A 19,501-nucleotide genomic window follows, 5' to 3' on the forward strand; every position below is an offset into this window, starting at 1 on the left:
TCCTTGTAGTCACCAAGTTTCACAACCTACTATTTTACTTGAAATCATCCCATATATCCATTCAGTTGCCGAATCTTGTTATTTCTATCTCCATGATGTTTCTTGCCTCCATCCCCTGCTCCGCTCCCTTGGCCACCATTCTAGCTCAGGCCCTTATCACTTCTGGCCTGGATTATTGTCGGTAGCCTGCCCTGTAGTTCAGTGGCCTTTTTCTGTTCCTCATAGACCACACTTCCTCTTTCATCTTTGTGCCTTTATACTGGCTCTCCCTCTTCTCTGGAATCTCTATCTCTCAGAAGCTTTAATTTCCTTCAAGGCTAAGCTCAAGCACAACCTGAATTCTTTCCCGATGCCCCCAACTGCTAATGCCCACCCCCCATGACCTTAAATCTCTTTTGGATGTGCCTATGTATGAACATGCTTGACCAAAAGCTTTTTGAGGACAGGGATTATTTCAACTTTTGTTTCATATCCCTAGGGCCTAGTACATAATAGGCACTAAATACATGCTTTATGATTGGTTATTTGAAGTGTCTCCCCTCTCCAATCCATCCAGACCAAAAGGATTTTCCTAAAGTGGAGACTGGCTATTTTACTCCTGTGCAATTAACTAATGGCGCCCTGTAGCCTTTGTTCAGTTTTAAAGCCCTTTGCAACCTGGCCTCTGTCCTCCTTTGTGAACTTATCACTTATTACTCCCCTTCCCACATTTGACAGTCCAGCTATTCCTTACACTGTATCCTATCAGTGTCTTTGGACTGACTCTCCCATGCTTGTAATGCATTCCTACCTCTCACGTCTACCTTTTTAGAATCCCTTTTTTCCTTCAACACTCTGTTCAAATGGCACTTTCTACGTAAGTCCTTTCCTGATCCTTCTAGCTGCTAGTTTCTTCCTACCCCAAAATTTACCTTGTATTTATCATACATGTATACATCTATGTGTGTATGTATGTATGTATGTATGTAGATAACGCAAAGGCTTTTAAAAAGAGAATATTTACTTCAAAAATACAATCACAAATATACAAACTTACTCCCCACCATGTGGGAAGGGAAAAAGGGATTAGGTCCATAGTTTAGCTTAATTGCTATTATTGTACACAGTCCCAATACCTCCACCCCCGCCCCAGGCTTGAGTCCTAGGTACGCTGGCTGCTCAGGGCTGGCACCTGAACCCAAGGAGGACAAACAACACAAAACAGAAACAACCACCCCCAGGCCCATTTCTTGGAGCTGGAATAAAAGAGAGGGACCAGGGGAAGCCCTCGCCTTCCCCTCTCATCAGTTCAGTTCATGGTGATCACTCTGGGCTCAGCAGATGGCAGTTGTTGAAGAAAATGAAACTGAAATGATGGCAGAAGAGAGAGTGAGGAGTTCAGCTTCGCCAATTGTAAAGATTCAGATACCCAATCACCCCACACACACACACACACGTGTGGTAGGGGGACATAGCAGGCTCTGTGTTAAATAGAACAGGGCATGCTCTCAAGGCCCCTCGAGGATTCCTCCGTGCCCAGAGAAGCCCAGGCTGCATGTGCAGAAATAGTCATGGGTGCAACCCCTTCTGAAGGATGGACTGTAAGCTCTTTCAGGGCAAGAGTTTTTATTTATTTTTTGTTTGTTTTTGTACAGTGTCTGGCATATAATGGGCACTTGATAAATGCTTGTTGATTATTTGATCCTCTGTGGGCACCTGTATTGATCATCTGCGTTTGGTATGCTTTAGGCTGACGGCTTTTGTCCTGAAGTCCTTTGCCCAGTCACGGGGGTTTATTTTCATTGATCCTAAGGAGTTGGTCTCTGCCAAGGACTGGATCATTCGGCATCAGAAGGAAGATGGCTCCTTCCCTGCAATGGGAAGAATATTAAACAAAGACATCCAGGTGAGCAGAAGAGCACCCCCCGAGTCAACAAGTCAAATAGACAGGTGTTTATTAAGCTCTAATTAGCACCTTTGATCCCCATGAGAGCCCTCTGACAAGGTAGGCAGGTGGTCTTATCCTCATGTTGAGATGATAGCTGAAGGTTTAGTTGTTAAGTGACCTGCCCAGGGCCTAAAGTCCCTTCCATCTCCGGCGGTCTGAGATTCTTTGACTCTGTTCTTGGAAACATTAGTGGCAGATCCAAGCCCTTTCTTAGGTATCCCCTGAAACTGTGGCCCCCAAGTTGGTGGTGCTGTGAGCCTCAGATGAGGTAGTGGATGTACAACCAGACCAACAAACACATTCACTAGAGGAAAGGTCTGATGTAACCTGTGCCCTGAACTTGAGCAGTACTTAATAAATTTTGCATGTTTTTGTTGAGACATACAAAGGTAGCTCCCACTAGCTGCATAATTGATAGTGAACTAGATGAGTCCTTCCTCAGTCACTTTTAGTTGTGTGACTCTAGGCAAGGCACTTAACCTCTTTCTGCCTCAGTTTCCACAATCTGTAGAAGGGGTAATAGCACGTATGTCAGAGAGTTGTGAGGATCAGACGAGATAATATCTCTAAATTGCATTAATAAAAAATGTATATCGTCAAGTGCTATAGAAATATAGCTGGCTATTACTGTTAGGTGAATATATTCAGGCACATGGAGCTACAGATACACACAGAGGGCAGGGCAACATCTGTGCCTCCGACCTGGACTCGTTTATATTGTGTGTTGTTCCCTAGGGTGGGATCCATGGGAAGATCTCTCTGACTGCATATGTGGTGGCTGCTCTGCTGGAGACAGGCATAACTTCTGAGGTAAGAGACAAGGAGGGCCTGCGTCTTTGGAAGGGGAGAGACAGACAGAGAGACATGGAAACAGAGGGGAAGAGATAAAGGAGGGAAAGAAAAACACAGAGGAAAGAAAGAGACATACAGAGACAAAGAGGCAGAGACAGAGAGAGAGAATACATGTGAGTATATGTTTATGGTGGAGGATGGGATCGGGATGGGAAAGGCAGGTGGTAACTGCTACTCATGGATCTATGATCTGGATTCCTCCCTGCTCAGCATGTGTAACTGCAACATGCCCCCAGACGCTGCAGCTTCATCTGTCCATACATGCAGTGGACTGTGCTAATGCATAGGGGCCTAGCAGGGGCTATCTTTTGCCTCTGTTTGTATCCCTGGTGCTTAGCACAGTGCTTGGCATATAGTAGGTGCTTAATAAATGTTTACTGATTGATTAATAGAGGTAAGAGTTGAAATTGTGGGAGTGGATAAGGTCACCTTGGAAATGGAGAGAGGGGAGAGGGGAGGAAAGATTGGAAATCCCCACAATTAGGAGAGAGAGAAAAGGGGTTAGAGAAGGAGACAGAAGGAGTAGTAAGAGAAGACCTCAGTTCTCTAGTGGCTGAAAGTCAGAGACTTTTAGGAAAACATAGTACAATGCTATGCTTGCCAAGTCAGAGTAATGTCCTTGAAGAAATGAACCAAAGTTCTGACCCAGTAGGGCCAGTTGTTATGATCTTTGCTTCTCTTTGCCCACCTGGAGTCAAAATGGAAGCCTGTTGATAAGGAGATATCAATGTTTTTCCATTTGTGAATGTCTGAAGTGGGAGTGTGTGTATGTATGCATCCATCAGTGTGTTAGTATGAGTATGGATCTGTCTATGCCTGTATGTATGAATGAGTGCCCATGTGTGTGTGCATCTATTCATATCTACACATGAGTATTTGTGTATGTCTATCTTTGTTAATATTTGGTTTTCTGTCTGTGTGTTTTTCAGTTTCAATTCAAACATTTATTAATCACTTATGTAGAGTGTTCTCCTCCAACATGGTATCTTCCATGGACATATTGTGTTTGAAAGATGTAATAGCAGAAATAATTTTGTTCAACAATCCTCTGGTTCTTAACCTGAAGCAAGGCATAAAACAGGGAGATGTGTGCTCACCAAAGGTATTTGCTACTGTCATGGAGAACGTCCAGCATTTAGTCCAGATGGAAGAGGGATGCCCTACAGACAGTGAGGTCCTCCTGATGCACCTGTGTGGGAATGACATTGTGCCCATCTCACCAAGCCCCAGAACACTGATGAGCCTGGGGTGTGCTATGAGTAAGGGTATTGAGTCTCCTAAATGAAAGGGCGAGACTTGGGGCCAGACTTTTGGAATCACTCAAAAAAGTTTGTCCTGTGTCATCACACAGGACAAAACAAATGGCAGGAAAATGCTTGTTGTCCAGACGAATGTACAGCTGGGTGGCTGACCCATTAGCTGGATGACCCCACCACTTCTCTTAGACAGACACTACAGATGGCCCAGAAGTGAGGAGGAGGAGAGCTGGTAGGATAGCCTTGGGGAAATGGAGTAGTGCGTTGAATGACCCCCAAATTGTCCTTTAACAAAAATCCTTCTTTTTAACATCAACATTCTTCTGGTAATGCTGGACAGCTGGGAACCATAGACCATCACTGTCTCTAAAGTCATCCCGAGGGCAGCCTGCGTGTTACCCAGTTGTCTCTGCAATGTCAGGAGGCCCAGAGGAAGGAAGCCTCTAGCACTTTAGGTGGACCTCCTGGACAGGAGTGGACCAGACAGAGTGTGGACCCACTGCAGTCAGTACCACTGGAGAACATATCCACATCAAAGAAATCATTGATCTACGGAAGTATCCAAGTGTACAGTGTATCATTTAAGTATCTGTGCAGCTAACTAGCCTTTCTATAGCACTTGAAGGTCTGCACTTTATATATGTTATTTCATTTAATCCTCACAACTCGTTTTGCAGATGAGGGAACTGAGGCTGAGAGAGATGAAGTGAATGCTTGCCCATGGTCAAACAGCTAGTAAATACCTGAAGCAAGATTCAAACTCAGGACTTGTGACTCCAAGTCCAGTGCTCCGTGCTGCCTATATATGGGATAGGGATAGTGGTTTGCGTCAGAGCCCAGGCTACATCATTTGTATTGTTGAAGAGAGATGAGTTTAGACAAGATAAAGGCCCTTCCGACTCAGAGATAACTGTGATTCAAGGCTCTCCAAGGAATAAATGAAGCTTAAATATCTCCAAATACAACATACATTCAGGAATGGCCCAATGGTCCCATGAGCCCTTTGTCTGGACTTTGAAAATAGCCACCTCTGCAGTCCTAGGTGTGTGTACCCAAGACTGTTTGCACCTTGATTTTTAAAAATAAGTGGTCTTCTGATAACTGCCTCACTCCTTTGGACACCAGCTCATAAAACAGACCATGGCAGAGACCCTCAAGATCTGGATGGACTAGGGCTGGTTAAAAAGATCAGATTCACACACACACAGAAAATTAAAAAATAAAAATTTAAAAAATTTAAAGCATAGGCAGATAAGGTACATATGCAGTGCATTCATTTATATCCTCAGCACTGAAGGATATAAATACAAAGGTGAAATAACACACAGAATTTGCACTCAAGGAACTTAAGAGATGTATGCCTACTCTGATGTAGCTGGATCTATGATAAATACATTAGAAGAGGCACACGTTTTTTGTTTTTTGGTTTTTTTGGGGGGGGTGGAGTATCAAAAAGGGCTTCGTGGAGGAGGTTGCCAATGAGCTAAACTGGGAAAGAAAGGAATTCAACAATTGGATATTGTAAGGGAATTAGAGGATATTTAGAGAATCAGATTAGGGGCAGCTAAGTGGCACTGTGGATACAGCCCTGAGCCTGGAGTCAGATCATCTTCCTGAGTTCAAATCTGGCCTCAGACACTTATTAGATGTGGGACCCTGGGCAAGTCATTTAACCTTGTTTGCCTCGGTTTCCTCATCTATAAAATGAGTTGGAGAAGGAAATAGCAAACTACCCCAGTATCTTCGCCAGGAAAACCCCAAATGGGGTCACAAAGAATTGGACATGACCAAAAAATGACCGAATGACAAGAGAATCAGATTACCTTAGAGTTCGAAGGAACTTCAGAGGTCCTCTGGTCAAACTCCAGCTTATGAATCCCAGATGTGTCCCTGAGTAAAGGTGTTCAGCTTGTAAGACCTCTTGTGACAAGTACCTGATCTCTGAGACAACTCTGCATTGAGGTATGGATCCCAATAACTGTGCTATGCTTTCTGAGCCCACAGAGGAGAAACGTGATGCTCCTCTGAGGATGGGGGATAGCCAGGCATTCAGCATTTTGTGTCAACAAAGGGTAATGACAGCACCCGCCCAGCTGCCCTGCCCTGCACACGCACATCCAGAGGTTGGGATTTAGTCTGGGTGCCATCTTTCAGGAAGAATAGACAAGTTAGAGTGGGTCCAGAAATGGCTGACCTGCTTCTGTGGGGTGAGAGGACTTGGAACCATATAATATGAGTATGCTCTGGAGGAGTTTAGCCCGGAGGAGAATCAGCTCAGGATCACTTCTGTAAACATCTGAAGAGTTTTCCTATAGAAGAGAGAATCAGCCTATTACATGGAGCTCCTGGTAGCAGGATTAGGATTACTTACGGGGAAGGGAAGCTGGAAGAGAAGATTTTGACCCAGTAAAAAGAAGGAAGAACTCCTTCATCTGAACAGTTCAAAAGAGGATTGAGCTAGCTGCCATTGGAGGTAGTAAGCAACCTCTGAGGGCGCCTGGGATGAGGGAAGGCGTTTGCTAACACATTGATTGGAGGGTTGGGCTAGCTGCCTTCCAAGGTGCCATGCTGGTCTGAGGTTCTGGGATTCTGGGAGAAGAGGGCTGGATGCTGAAGGAGCTGCCTTGCCTGCGCTGTGCAGGTGACCCCTACAGCCTCTCTCAGGGATGAGGGGTGCTGTCCGTCGGTTCCAGCTCTTTCTCAGCAGCCTGCCCTCTCTCATGCTGCGTATGAACACGTTTATGAGGCATCGGGCGACATTTTCTGTTTTATGGCATAGAACCAAATGTGGTTTCCTTTATTTCTAAGCCTCCAGGGCTAATTGGGCCCCTGGTCTTGTGCTCAGCTCGCGATACTGCTCCCCACCTGGGTGCAAACCAGGGCTCAGGTTCCAAAACAGGGAGGGCCCGATGCAGAGGCCCCCATTTCTGGAGCAGCACAGCAACTACTGGCAGGGCTGCTCTGTGTGCAAGCGAGCCAAGGGGGAAGAGTAAAGGTCATACCCCAGAGGAATGAAAGGAAACAAATTACATCAAGTACAATTACATTGTTTCTATAAATTATCAGAACTGCGTTCCTGAGTGGCGAGGTCATCGCAGTTCATAAAAACATGATTGCAGGATACGGTCACCCCCTTGGCCCCCCACCCCCACCCAGAGGCCTCGGGACCTTGTTCTCTGGCATCTGCTTTGCCCTCCTTTGTGTCAGAAGCAGCCCTGAAAACAGAACTGAGACCTGCCTGCCCTCAGAGCCTCTATCGTTGGCCTCGTGTCTCCTTTCCCACTGCCCCTGGCATCGAGTGTGACCTTCAGCAAGTCCCTTTACCGTCTCTGGGCCTTGTTTTCTTCATCTCTTAAATAAAGTAGTGGCACTGCATCTCCAGGGTTTACAGATGTTAAAGCTGGAAGGTCTCTTCTAACTCTGACATTCTTTGATTCTACACTTAACAGCAATCTCTGAAGTCCAGCTCTAAATCGAATGGACTTTGAATCTCCCTCTACACCTGCTACAGTCAAACAAGCCACAGACTGTCTTCAGGTCCCCAGCAGGCTTATTCCCACCTTGTACGGTCCCCAGCTTAAGGGCCATCTCCTATGGAAGGCCCGTCCTGATCCCCTTGGCGCCAGGGCCTGCTTCCCTGAAGTTACTTTGAATTTGCTTGGGAGATACCTTGTTTTTACTTATTTGGGTACATACTGTTTCCTCCAGTAGAATGTCAGCTCCTTGGGAAAAGGATTTGTTTTTGTGACCCTGTGGCTAAATAAATGTCTGTTGAGTGAATGAATATATGAGTGGATGAGTGGATGAGTGAATGAGTATTGAGCGAGTCTTTTCTTCTCTGGGCCTCAGTTTCTTGATCTGCAATATCAGGGAGATGTATTAGATAATCAACCTCTGAGCTTCCTTTTCAGCTCTAAATCTGTGTGATCTGAGGTTCAACCAATTCATTTTAAAGATAAGGAAATCAAGTCTTAGAGATTAAATGACTGACTTACACAAGGCCACCTAGCTAATTGGGGTAGAACTAGGACTAGAACCCGGATGGTCAACACCTGGACCTTCACTGTCCCATCTCTGGACCACTTGTCTGGCCCCCGTACTCTGTACCACACAAACTAGTCTTTGACCATCCTGTCTTGAATGGTACTCCAGTTCATGTAGTCAGTAATCAATCAACAAGCATTTATTAAGTTCCTACTATGTGCCAGGCACCATGCTTTCTCCTGAGGATTCAAATACAAAAGTAAGACAATCCCGGCACTCAAAGAGAATTGTATATTGTATAGCTGTATGTATGTATGTATGTAATTCTTGTCCTCAACAAGATTTTCAGCTACAAACCATGGATTATGTGCCTTTATCGCTCCTGCAGAACACCTAAGAGACATTCAATGAATACTGGAGAAGGGTCACATCAGTTTGTAGTTTAATCTCTGTGTTCAACCAATGCTTGGCCATTTGTCTAGTCTTACAAGTTTGTCATGGCTGCCATGAGATTCTCCAAAGGTGCCTCTAAGACCTACCTAGATTCTGAGAAGATGCTTCTACAAACTGCCCTATAGGAGGCTTGGACATAGGACCCTGACTCATCTCCCCACTCCAGACCCCTGCCATCTGCCAGGCCCCAGGCTTAATCTTCCTCCTCTCACATGACTGTCTCAGAGTTGGAGAGAAAGTTCAGGAATCCTGACCCCTCACAGAGAAGAAAGTGAAATCGCACAGGAAGGGATGAGAGTTTCTGAGCCTTGTGAGTAAGGAAATCTAGATAGCTCAGCATGGCACCTGTAGCTTCCCATAGCAAGGATGCCCAGCAGCCTCTTTCTTCTTTTTTCTTGATACCAAGTTACCTCCTCAACATATTTCTTTGGTTAGAGCATGTTGAAAAAATGTATAAAATCTAAAGTTTAGTACAACGAATGTTCCAGATGTTTTCTATAGTAACTTTCAGATACTAGTGACCCTGACTTATCACTTTTTGCCTCAGTTTCTTCATCTGTAAAATGAACTGGAGAAGGAAATGGCAAACCACTTCAGTGTCTCTGCCAATAAAACCCCAAAAAGGAATCACAAAGATTCAGACACAACTGAAAATGACACAACTGGAAAAAAACCAAAACTTTATTTTTAAAGAATAATAATTTTTACCCCAAAGTCACATAGTCTTGGGTTGGACAGGAGATCAGGGGTCATGGGATCATAGATTTACAGATGGAAGGGTCTTAGAGGTGATCTAGTCTGACTCCTCCGTATTACAAATGAGGAAATTGAGGACAAGGGAGATTAAGTGACCTGCAAAAACAGAACTTGGACCCAGGTCCAGCACACTCCAGACCAGATCTAAGAAAGGATTTCCTGTGTTGCATCCCTTATGAGTGGCCATCTAGGCTTCTCTAAAAGACTTTTAGGGGCAGCTAGGTGGCACAGTGGTTAGAGCACTGGCCCTGAAGTCAGGAGGACCTGAGTTCAAATCCAGCCTCAGACCAAACACTTGACACTTACTAGCTTTGTGATCCTGGGCAAGTCATTTAACCCCAATTGCCTAAAAAAGAAAAAGGAAAAAAAATAAAAGGCTTTTAGTATAAAGAGCTCCCTATCTATCACAGTAGCCTTTTCCACTTTGGACAGCTTTCATTATTACTAAATTTCTTCATTTATCAAACTGGAATCTGCCTCTCTGCACCTTTCAGCCTTTTGTTCCTAATTCTGATCCTGGGGCCATCTCCCTCTTCCCCTGGTCAGCTCAATAAGCAATATGCCCCTTCTGGCCTGTTGTGGCAGCAGGTATGGGAGCTGCTTCATATATCTAGCAAAGAGGAGGCTCTCATGGGTTAAGACTAGGAGGAGAGGGTTCCTTGGCAGTGAAAACACTCGGTGTGGGAGCAGCCCTGCTGTGTTCAGTTCTGGGCATCACATTTGAGGATGCAGATTGACAAGCTGGGCAGTATCCAGAGGGAATGACCAAACTGGTAAGAGATGCATGCTCATGCCAGGGGAGGACCATCTGAAGGAACTGAGCATCTTCAGCTGGAGAGGAGACAATGGTGTGGGGAAGGGATAGTGGGGGGTAACTGGAGTAACTTAAGTAAAGGAGAGAGTCATGTTGTTTATTCGTTTTTCAGTCATGTCTGACTCTTTGTGACCCCATTTGAGGTTTTCTTGGCAACGATACTGAAGTAGTTTGCCATTCCCTCTCCAGCTCGTTTTATAGATGAGGAAACTGAGGCAAACTGAATTAAGTGATCTGCCCACCATTACCCAGCTAGTAAGTGTCTGAGGCTGGATTTGAACTCAGGAGGATGAGTCTTCCTGACTCCAAATCCAGTGCTCTAATCACTATGGCATCACCTAGCTGCCCAAAGAGGGAGTAGAGTTGTCCTAATTGATCCCAGAAGACAGAAGTAGGAGAAATGGATGGCAGTTACAAAGAGGCAAATTTCGTCTTAATATCAATCTGGGAGGGATAAAGGGGCCATTCATTGGCTCTTTTCTTACGTAGCCTTAATCACTGAATGGGTGTTGCCTCAGTCAAAGTGAGAACTCAGAAAAACCTCAGCTTAAAAAGACCAAAGTGTCCCACTGTATCCTGGGCCATCTTCAGTTGTCCTGATCCATATCTGGCCACTGGACCCAGATGGCTCCAGAGGAGAGAGTGAGGTTGGTGACTTTGCACAGCCCTCCCTCACACAAATCCAGTTCACTTGAAAGTCATAGCATCACCTTCCTGATGTCATGGTCCTCTTCAAGAACAAAAGACAAACAACAATATAAAGAAAACTCTAACAAAATGGGCTGCCTAACGACGTAAGTTCCTCTCCATTGAAAGTCATAAAACAAAGGCTGGGTGGCCACTAGGAAGGTAGGGAGTAGAAGGAATTCTTTTTATGTATAGTTTGGACTATGGCAACTAAAGGCCCTTTCCAACCCTAACATACTGATTGACAGTCAGTATGTGGAATGGTTAAATTGGAGTGCATTGCTGAATATAATAAGATAAAACATAATAATAATAAATGTAAAAGTCTCATTCTTTAACTTTATGGATATGAGAGGGGAGAGGCATGATTACACAACAGTTTGTCTGGAAAGTTTTTTGGTTATTTGATAGATTGCAAGCTCAATTCTAATCACTGGTGTGGAATGGGAGCTAGTGCAATCTTGAGCCACATTCAGAAAAATAGGGGTGCCAGCCCTCTGCCCTGCCCTGGTCTGACCGCATCTGGTGTATTGTGTCAGTCCTGGGCTCCACAAGTTAGGAAGGACATTGATGAGCTAGAGAGTGTCCGGAGGAGGTCAGCTATCATGGTGAAGAGTCTTAACTTCATGCCATGTAAAGATTCGTTGGAGAAAAGGGGGAGAAGAAAAGCCTCGTGGGGAGGGACTTGAGAGCTGTCTTCAAGCATTTGAAGATTTGTCCTCTGGTTTACATGACCCACAAGGGTAGAAATAGGAGAAATGGGTAGAAGTTGCAGAGATCTAAACTTCCTAACAATTAAAACTATCCCAAAGGGAATGGATTGCCCCTTTTTTGAATTTCTTCAAGCACAGGTTGTATGACCACTAATTGGATACAAAGTAGAGAGAGTTCTCATTCTGATAGTACCCAGGGTACTGAAGACCCTTCTTTCTCTGAAATTCTGGGATTCCTAATATCCTCAAGGGAATCAGTCAACATATTGTCATTATCATCTCAGATGTACAAGGCTCTATGTGGGGGTTGGGGAGGAAGGATGGAAAAGAATGACTAATAACGGGGTCTTGCCCTCAAAGAGTATGTAATCTAGTTCATTTCAATTCAACAAATATTAAAGGCTTCAACTAACATTCACAAAGTTCCAACTGTATGCAGGAAGTGCTGGGGGACATACAAAGTTCAGATAAGATGGACCCTCAGGAAGGATCCAGTATAATGCAGACCAGCTCAGCAGTTATTAAGCATCTACCCTGTGCAAAGTCCTCTACTCAATACTAAAGATATAGAGATGGGGAGTGGCGGGACAGGACCAAACACCTCAGTCTTTGTCCTCAAAGAGCTTACAGTCTGAGTGGGATGTGACATGTTCTCAGATCACCTTAAAACAAGTGAGAATGTGATTAAATGAGAGTTTTAGACAGACAGACAGATCTGAGAAATTTCTGGAAGAAAGGAATCAGTTCCAGCTGGGCAGATCAGCTTCATGAGGAAGTTGGAACATTATAGGAAGAGGATGATTTTAGTGCACATGAGGGGAAACCATTTCAGGCGTGGGGAGGGGGGAGACAAAGCTTTTATATTGCCTACTCTGTAACAAGCACCGTGCCAAATGCTTTAAAAATATTTCATTTGATTCTTACAGTAACCCTGGGAAGGAGGTAATATTATCCCTATTTTGCAGTTGGGGAAATGGTGACAAAATCAAGGGACTTGCCCAGGGTCATACAGCTGGTAAGTGTCTGAGGCCAGATTGAGTTCAGGTCTTTCTGACTCTTAAGTCCAGTGCTTTATCCACTGCTCCACTCACCTGCCTCTGAAGAAATATGGGTGAAAAATGCATGGACTTGAAGAGTAGTAAATCCTCCAGTTTAGCTGGAGCCTAAATCATTTAAAGAAGAGGAGAGAGAGATGGGATGGGGAAAGGCAGATGGATCCAGACTGCAGAGGACTGAGAAAGTTAGAAAGCTTAAATGATGATTTGTATGTGGAGAGTAGAGATATACAAAAAATTATAATGAACTATTGTTGTTCAGTTGTTTTCAGTTGTGTCCATCTCTTTGTGGCCCCATTGGAGGTTTTCTTGGTGAAGATACTGGAGTGGTTTGCCATTTCCTTCTCTAGCTCATTTGACAGATGAAGAAACTGAGGCAAATAGTATTACATGACCTGCTCAGGGTCACACAGCTAGTAAATGTTTGAGGCCAGATTTTAATTCAGGGAGATGAGTCTTCCTGACTCCAGGCCCAGCACTCTGTCCACTCCACCACCTAGCTATAACCAATAACAGATAATAAGTGATTGAGATCCAAAGGAGAAATTTTGACAATTTGTGCTAATATAAGGCAGAGGAGACAGGAGAAGCCTCAAGAGCAAGAGATGAAAGATATGTATTGAGTAACCCATCGAAGCATCCTTGTGACTCAGAGTCAAGGGACCTAGATACAAATTCTTCACACTGAGAAAATTCAGGGGGAGGGGAACACTCTGTAGTTGTCTCCAAGTGTGCAAAGGAACCGTTCAAGCCAGGCCTGGATGGCCGTTAGTTGGGCATGTTAGAGAGGGAATTCTTTTTGGAGCATGGCTTGGTCTAGATGGCTTCTGAAGTCCATTCTAGTTTTTAAGTCCCACGATTCTGTCACTCCTCCTACTTAACAGCAGCATGATCATGAACAAGTCATTTCCCCCCTTTGAGACTAGGGATGAGGATCAACCTTGGAATCAGAAAGATGGCGCCACACCCTGCCTCTGACCAGTCCTAGCAGTTTGACCATGACCAAAGCCCTAAGGGTTACCCTTAGGGCTCTGGTCAGCTTTCCACATGCAGGAGTTCCCCACAGTGATGTTGTCGTAGGTCTAGAACAAGAATACCAGAAGAAAATGGACATCAAATCCTGGTACTCCCTACCTCTCAGAGTTGTTGTGAAGAAAGTACTTGATAAACCTTAAGTAAGTGCGAGCTGTTATTGTTAAGATTTTCTCTCTCTCTTGATTTAGGAAGAAAAAGCAGCCATTAGCAAAGCAAAGCATTTTTTGGAGTCCAGCCTGTACTCAGCAGAAGATCCATATAGCAGCGCCCTCACTGCTTACTGCCTCACTCTCCTGCACAGTCCAGCTGCTCCAGCTGTGCTTCGGAAGCTGAACAGCCTGGCCATTATGCAAGGTAATCGGGGTGGGTGGCCTTAGTGAACCGAACGCGACCCCACCCTGGCCTGAATGGGTACATAGAGCCATGTAGTCGTGTTAGAGCTGGAGACGGCCTTAGAAAGCACAGTCTATCCCATCCCTCTGCAGATGGTATACCTCAGGCCCAGGAGCTACTGGACCAAGCCCTGAGCACTGTGACGTGGTCAGATGATAGCACTTTCCAGAGGAGAGGCAGCACAGCATAGTGGAAGTGTTCTGTCTTGAGTCAAAGGACCTGAGTTTGAATCCTGAGTCTGCTACTTACCCAGGCAGGTTATTGCCCCAGTCTGAGCCTCAGGTTCCTCATCTGTCAGATGACTAGTATGATGCTTCCATTTTGTACCTCATGAGGTTATTATGATCCTTAAATAATTTAAATAAATATTTAAATAAAATAATTATGGGAAAAAAAGTGCTTTCTAAATCTAAAGGGTTTTTTTTTTCTACAGTTGTAATTTCATCAGCATGGGGAACTACTGATATGGAAACTCCATTTTATTGTGTAGATGGCAACTCTTCCATAACCTATCATTTTAAGTAGTTGCCTAGGACCTTAAGAGGTTAAATGACTTGCCCATTGTCACACAAACTAAAACTCAGGTCTTCAAGACTCCAAGGCCTGCCCCCTCCCCACTACACCTTGCTATCTCCCATACCCAACTTTTATACCTAAAAATCTATATAAGTATCAGCAATTGTTCATGGGGAGTAGTAAGGGGCTTGGAATTATCTTCATGTTTCCCAGTTAGGCTTTCCAAACAACTAGCTCTGAACTGGGAATAATTCATTTATAGGCAAATGGCTGAGAATAAGGACTCCACAGGAACCTCACTGTTCTGCTTTATTTGGGGCTCATGCCAACCTTTCTCCTTAACAGGGGGACCTTATAACAAGGTCCTTTCGGTTCAGTCACTAAGTATCCTAGGATAAGAGCCAAAGTGTACCCAGTTTGTACCAAAATATAATCACATCAATAAATATATATCAGGCAAGGCCCTGTGTGGGGTACAGCGGAGGAGACTAAGGACATGGCCTGTTCCATAATGGTGACCCATATCAATGTGACTGTATAATCCATGTCTTTTTATTTCAGGACATACTGAAAGGACACAAATAAGAGCAAATGTGGTTTCATGTTTGGCACTATGATAATACTTCAGTGAGATTCCAGTATACTTAAAACTATTCCTTTAAAAACCTAAAAATCTTTGTTAGTTACTTGAGCTCATAGCCAAGGACTTCGAAGATGTTGTTCTGATAGGGCTCAGGCAAAAACTCAGCTGAGATCCAGTGCTGGCATCACAAAGAAGGCTTGCCAGGCCTTGTGAATGGAGGGGGTGAGACGGTGGCATTGGTAGCCAGTAGATGCAAAGAGGGTCCCAACCCCTCTCCTTTGCTGTGACTGCATTGAGCTCGCCTCTGTCACAGGGATGAGCGCAGTTTCTCCACTGGTCTTTGAGACGACTCTCATGAGAATGCTACAGTAGAACCTCCCAGGAGGGATCGAGGAGACAAGGCAGACACAGTTGCAATGGATCAGTAGAGCTGTGGCGTTGGTTTTCCTGCCAGATCTGTGCTTGTGGATCCGTGCCTCTTGTGCTGTATATGTTCACAAGGAGAATCTGGTGTGTGCCCGACGAGTTCTGGCAAGTTTCTCTAGGTCTGGGGCACAGAAAACATAAGGGGGTGTGGCAGTGAGAAATCTGTTTTATAAGATTGATGAGGACATGTTCATTTACTTCTGGTCATTCAATGCTGTACTGCCCTTAATGTAGTGGTTTGGTTGGGAGTCAGACTACAGAAGGCTGAGGTTTTGGGTGGTCATGAAATGATGTCAGACAGTGTAGACTTAACAAGATGATCGATTTAGGGGTAAGTGAGCAAATGACTGAGGTTAGAGACCTGGGCATCAGGGAAGATGGTATTCTCAACAGAAATAGGGAAGTGGGGAGGATGGAAAAGTCTAGAGTGACAACAATAAGTTTGATTTTAGATGTGGAGGGTTTAAGGCAGGGGTGGGAAACCTGTGGCCCTTTAGGTACTCAAGTGCAGCACTTTGACCGAATCAATTTTGTTATGTGAAGTTTGGATTCAGTCAAAGGGCCGCACTTGAGGACAGAGAGGGCCACATGTGGCCTCGAGGATGCAGATTCCCCACCCCTGGCTTAAGGTAACAATGAGCCATTCATGTGGATGTCCTTGACAGGTACCTTCAGAGTCTGTTAGAGTTTGTGGGAACATTAGAGGAGAGGGTAAAACAATGACATGACTGTGCTAAAATGAAATTCAAATAGGGATAAATGCAAGGTCCTATATTTAACTTCAAAAAAATAAACTGTACAAGTACATGATGAGAGGGGAGGGTGATATAGGTAAACAGGGGGCTAAATATGAAGGGCAGCTAGGTGGCGCCATAGTGCACAGAGTTCCAGGCCTGGAAGTCAGGAAGACTCATCTTCCTGAGTTCAGATCTCGCCTCAGGCATTTACTGGCTGTGTGTCCCTGGGCAAGTCCCTGTTTGCCTTAGTTTCCTCATCTGTAAAATGAGTTGGAGAAAGAAATGGCAAACTGCTCCAGTATCTTTGCCAAGAAAACCCTAATTGGGGTCACAAAGAGTCAGATGTGACTGAAGCAACTAAACAACCACAAAAAATATGAAGAAGCCGTGAACATGCTAAGTTTTGGGGTACAAGTCCACGATGGAAGGTCTCTGTGAGGTGGCACGGGGGCTGGGGCAGACGGCTGAAAGCCTGGCGGCCCAGGGCTGGGTAGAGCCTGGCTGAGCACGTGCTCAGTTATTCACCAATCAGGACAGCCCCTTCCTAGCACAGGCATCGTCAGGTCAAGTGGATTACCCCACTCAGGGACTGGAGCAGTCTGGTTGAAACGCTATCTGGTACTGTGGTCAGGGGCTGACTAGATAGAGTGGATTCGTCGACTTAGTCCTCAGTCACTTACAAACCCCAGGGTGAGCATTCAGAAGCCAGTGGATTACCTCGCCCATTTTTCTGACAATCTGGTCTGGTCCAGATGGAGATAAGTAGGGGAGCAGGCCAGATGGACCGCTGAATACCCTGTTTTGGGAGGTCTTCAGTTCAGCTATGGTTGGACCAGGTGCCCTCTGACATCCCTCCCAGCCCTGAGATTCTGGGATGCTGGGACCCTGGCTACCTTTTATCTACTTTTTGAACATCAGTGTCATGTAATTCCAGATGGATTCACACATTGGAGCTTGACGGGAACACTTGTTACTGATGAGGACACATTTATGGGCTTCAATGATGGACTTTCTCAATCAGGTACTGGTATTCCCAGCTGTCTTGTGTGTGTCTGTCTCCATCGCTGAGACAACAGTGTGTGTTTTGATCCTTGCTTATCACTGACTCTTTATCTGAATCACCCAGAATCCCTCCTGCACTTAGTAGGTCCCTCTCTTGTAGTTATCTCGGCTGAAGTGGAGATGACAGCCTATGCCTTGCTGACCTACACCCTCCTGGGAGACGTGGCATCCGCACTGCCGGTAGTGAAGTGGCTGTCACAGCAGAGAAATGCACTTGGGGGGTTCTCATCCACACAGGTGGGTCCATGTTTGGCATGACCAGAATGGCTCCTGGTTGTGTTTTCTGAGCACTTTCTAAGCAGGAAACCTGGAAGAAGCTCTGGACTGGGAGTTAGAAGACCAGGGTGTAAATCCTAGCTGTGAGAGTTAACCTCAGTGGGCCTCGGTGTCCTCACCTGTCAAATGAAAGGGATTTTCAGCTAGATGAGCTCTACGGTCCCTACCATCTCTGAATCTGTGATGTTATCCCCAGCCCCATAAAGTGGGGAGTATGAGTATCGTCCCTATGGTACACCCAGAATCAGAGAGGCTCTGAGTTCTTCTATCCAACCTGTTTAAGCAGGAATCCCTTTTAGAACATAAATGGTGTGTTATGATTCAGTCTCTGCTTAAAGACCTCTAATGGTAGGGACTGCATTACCTCCCCAGAGAGTTCTCTTGTTCGATCGTTTTTCAGTCATGTCCTCCTCTTTGTGAACCCATTTGGGGTTTTCTTGGCAAAGGTATTGGAGTAGTTTGCCATTTCCTTCTCCAGCTCATTTGACAGATGAAGAAACTGAGGCAAGCCAGGATGAAGTGACTTGCCTAGGGTCACACAGCTGGTGTCTGAGGCCAGATTTGAACTTAGATCCTCCTGACTCTAGGGCCAGCAGTCTATCTACTGCACACCCCAGCTGCTCAAATAAAGCTACTCTGGTGGGCTTTTAGACAGTTCTGACTGTTTGGAAGTTTGGTCTTATGTCAAACTGAAATCGACCTCTCAGTAACATTTTCCCTTTGCTTCTACTTCTGCCCTCTGGGGCCAAGCAGAATAAGTTGAATCTTTCTTTATCCTGAGAGTCTTTATGTACTTGAAGACATCCATCATATCCCTGCTACATCTTCTCTTCTCCAGGCTAAACTCTCAGCTCCTTCGGCCAGTCATCAAATGACGTGGTTTCCAGTGTCCTCACTTCCCTGGTCACCCTCTTCCAGAGTCTGGTCTGGAGTGTGGTCCTATCACTGAACAGAACGGTCCAGATTGGCGGAGGACTGTGGGGCTCCTTCCCCCTCCCCCGTCCTCGGCACCCTGTTTCTCCTGCTCTGCTCCTGTTCGTGTAGCCCAAGTCCTCCTTCCCTTTGGGGGCTGTGACGTCACGTCTCACTGTTACTGAGCCGGGGGTCTCTTACAGCTCCCATGGCTGAGAGTGAGGTTAAGGGACACGGCCAAAGTGACCCAACTGGCAAACACAGGTTGGAGTGTTACTGTGCTGTGTGCCTCAGCTATGGAAGGCTGGTAACTTACGGGACATTATGCCCTAAGCCTGCCTATAGCAGGCCTATGGTGCTCTTCTCTTCGGGATGCAGGGTGATTTTGTCCCCTGGTACACGTGGAATAAGATTCTGGTGCAATAAAAAATTCTAGGCACATTTATCAAGCATCTCCTATTTCCATGACCTTTTTACTGTCATGCTACCTGGGAAGCATAAAAAAAGATTATGAAGTCTTTTCATTTTACTGTGAACTCGATCTGTATTTCACAGGACACATGTGTGGCCCTGCAGGCCCTGGCTGAATATGCTATCCTGTCTTATATTGGAGGAGTCAACCTCACCATCTCTTTGGCATCAACTAACTTAGACTACCAGGAGACATTCGAACTGAACAAGTCCAACCAGAAGGTCCTGCAGACAGCGGTGGTACGTTGGTTCCGTTCACACTGCAGCCATGAGGAAGAAAATGCTGTTTTCAGCTGGTGGGTGTGAATTCCCTGAGGAAGGATTATGGGAACCAGCCCAGGTCCTAGCTCTAAGGAACATCTCCTGTGTCAGGGGAAGGCTAAGCTTGATAATGCACAAAGCCTTGTGAGCTGTTCTCTCCCAGGCCCTTCCCTAGGCGTGGACACACATGACTTATAAATTAAGGATGACATAATTACAGTTGCATCATTCATCACAGAGGGTGCTGGAGGCTTTTTGATGGGGAGTATTGGCACATAGCTGGCTGTGATAAATATGCACAGGGTCAAATAGGTCCTGAGTCTTTAAGTGGA

At 45.3% G+C, this 19,501-nt stretch overlaps 1 protein-coding gene across 1 annotated transcript in view; it reads left to right on the plus strand.

Moving 5' to 3' along the window:
• The window catches only part of CPAMD8 (C3 and PZP like alpha-2-macroglobulin domain containing 8), a 160,537-nt gene that overhangs the window by 107,557 nt on the left and 33,479 nt on the right, over window positions 1–19,501 (plus strand). The window contains exons 28-33 of the mRNA XM_027845395.1: window positions 1,729–1,885; window positions 2,663–2,737; window positions 13,721–13,886; window positions 17,122–17,208; window positions 17,350–17,486; window positions 18,993–19,148. Of these exons, the coding sequence (XP_027701196.1) occupies window positions 1,729–1,885; window positions 2,663–2,737; window positions 13,721–13,886; window positions 17,122–17,208; window positions 17,350–17,486; window positions 18,993–19,148 (778 nt within the window). The remainder of the gene's footprint in view (window positions 1–1,728; window positions 1,886–2,662; window positions 2,738–13,720; window positions 13,887–17,121; window positions 17,209–17,349; window positions 17,487–18,992; window positions 19,149–19,501) is intronic.

Source organism: Vombatus ursinus, unplaced genomic scaffold (genome assembly GCF_900497805.2).
Source record: "Vombatus ursinus unplaced genomic scaffold, bare-nosed wombat genome assembly UNPS02014961.1, whole genome shotgun sequence".
Taxonomy (NCBI): domain Eukaryota; kingdom Metazoa; phylum Chordata; class Mammalia; order Diprotodontia; family Vombatidae; genus Vombatus; species Vombatus ursinus.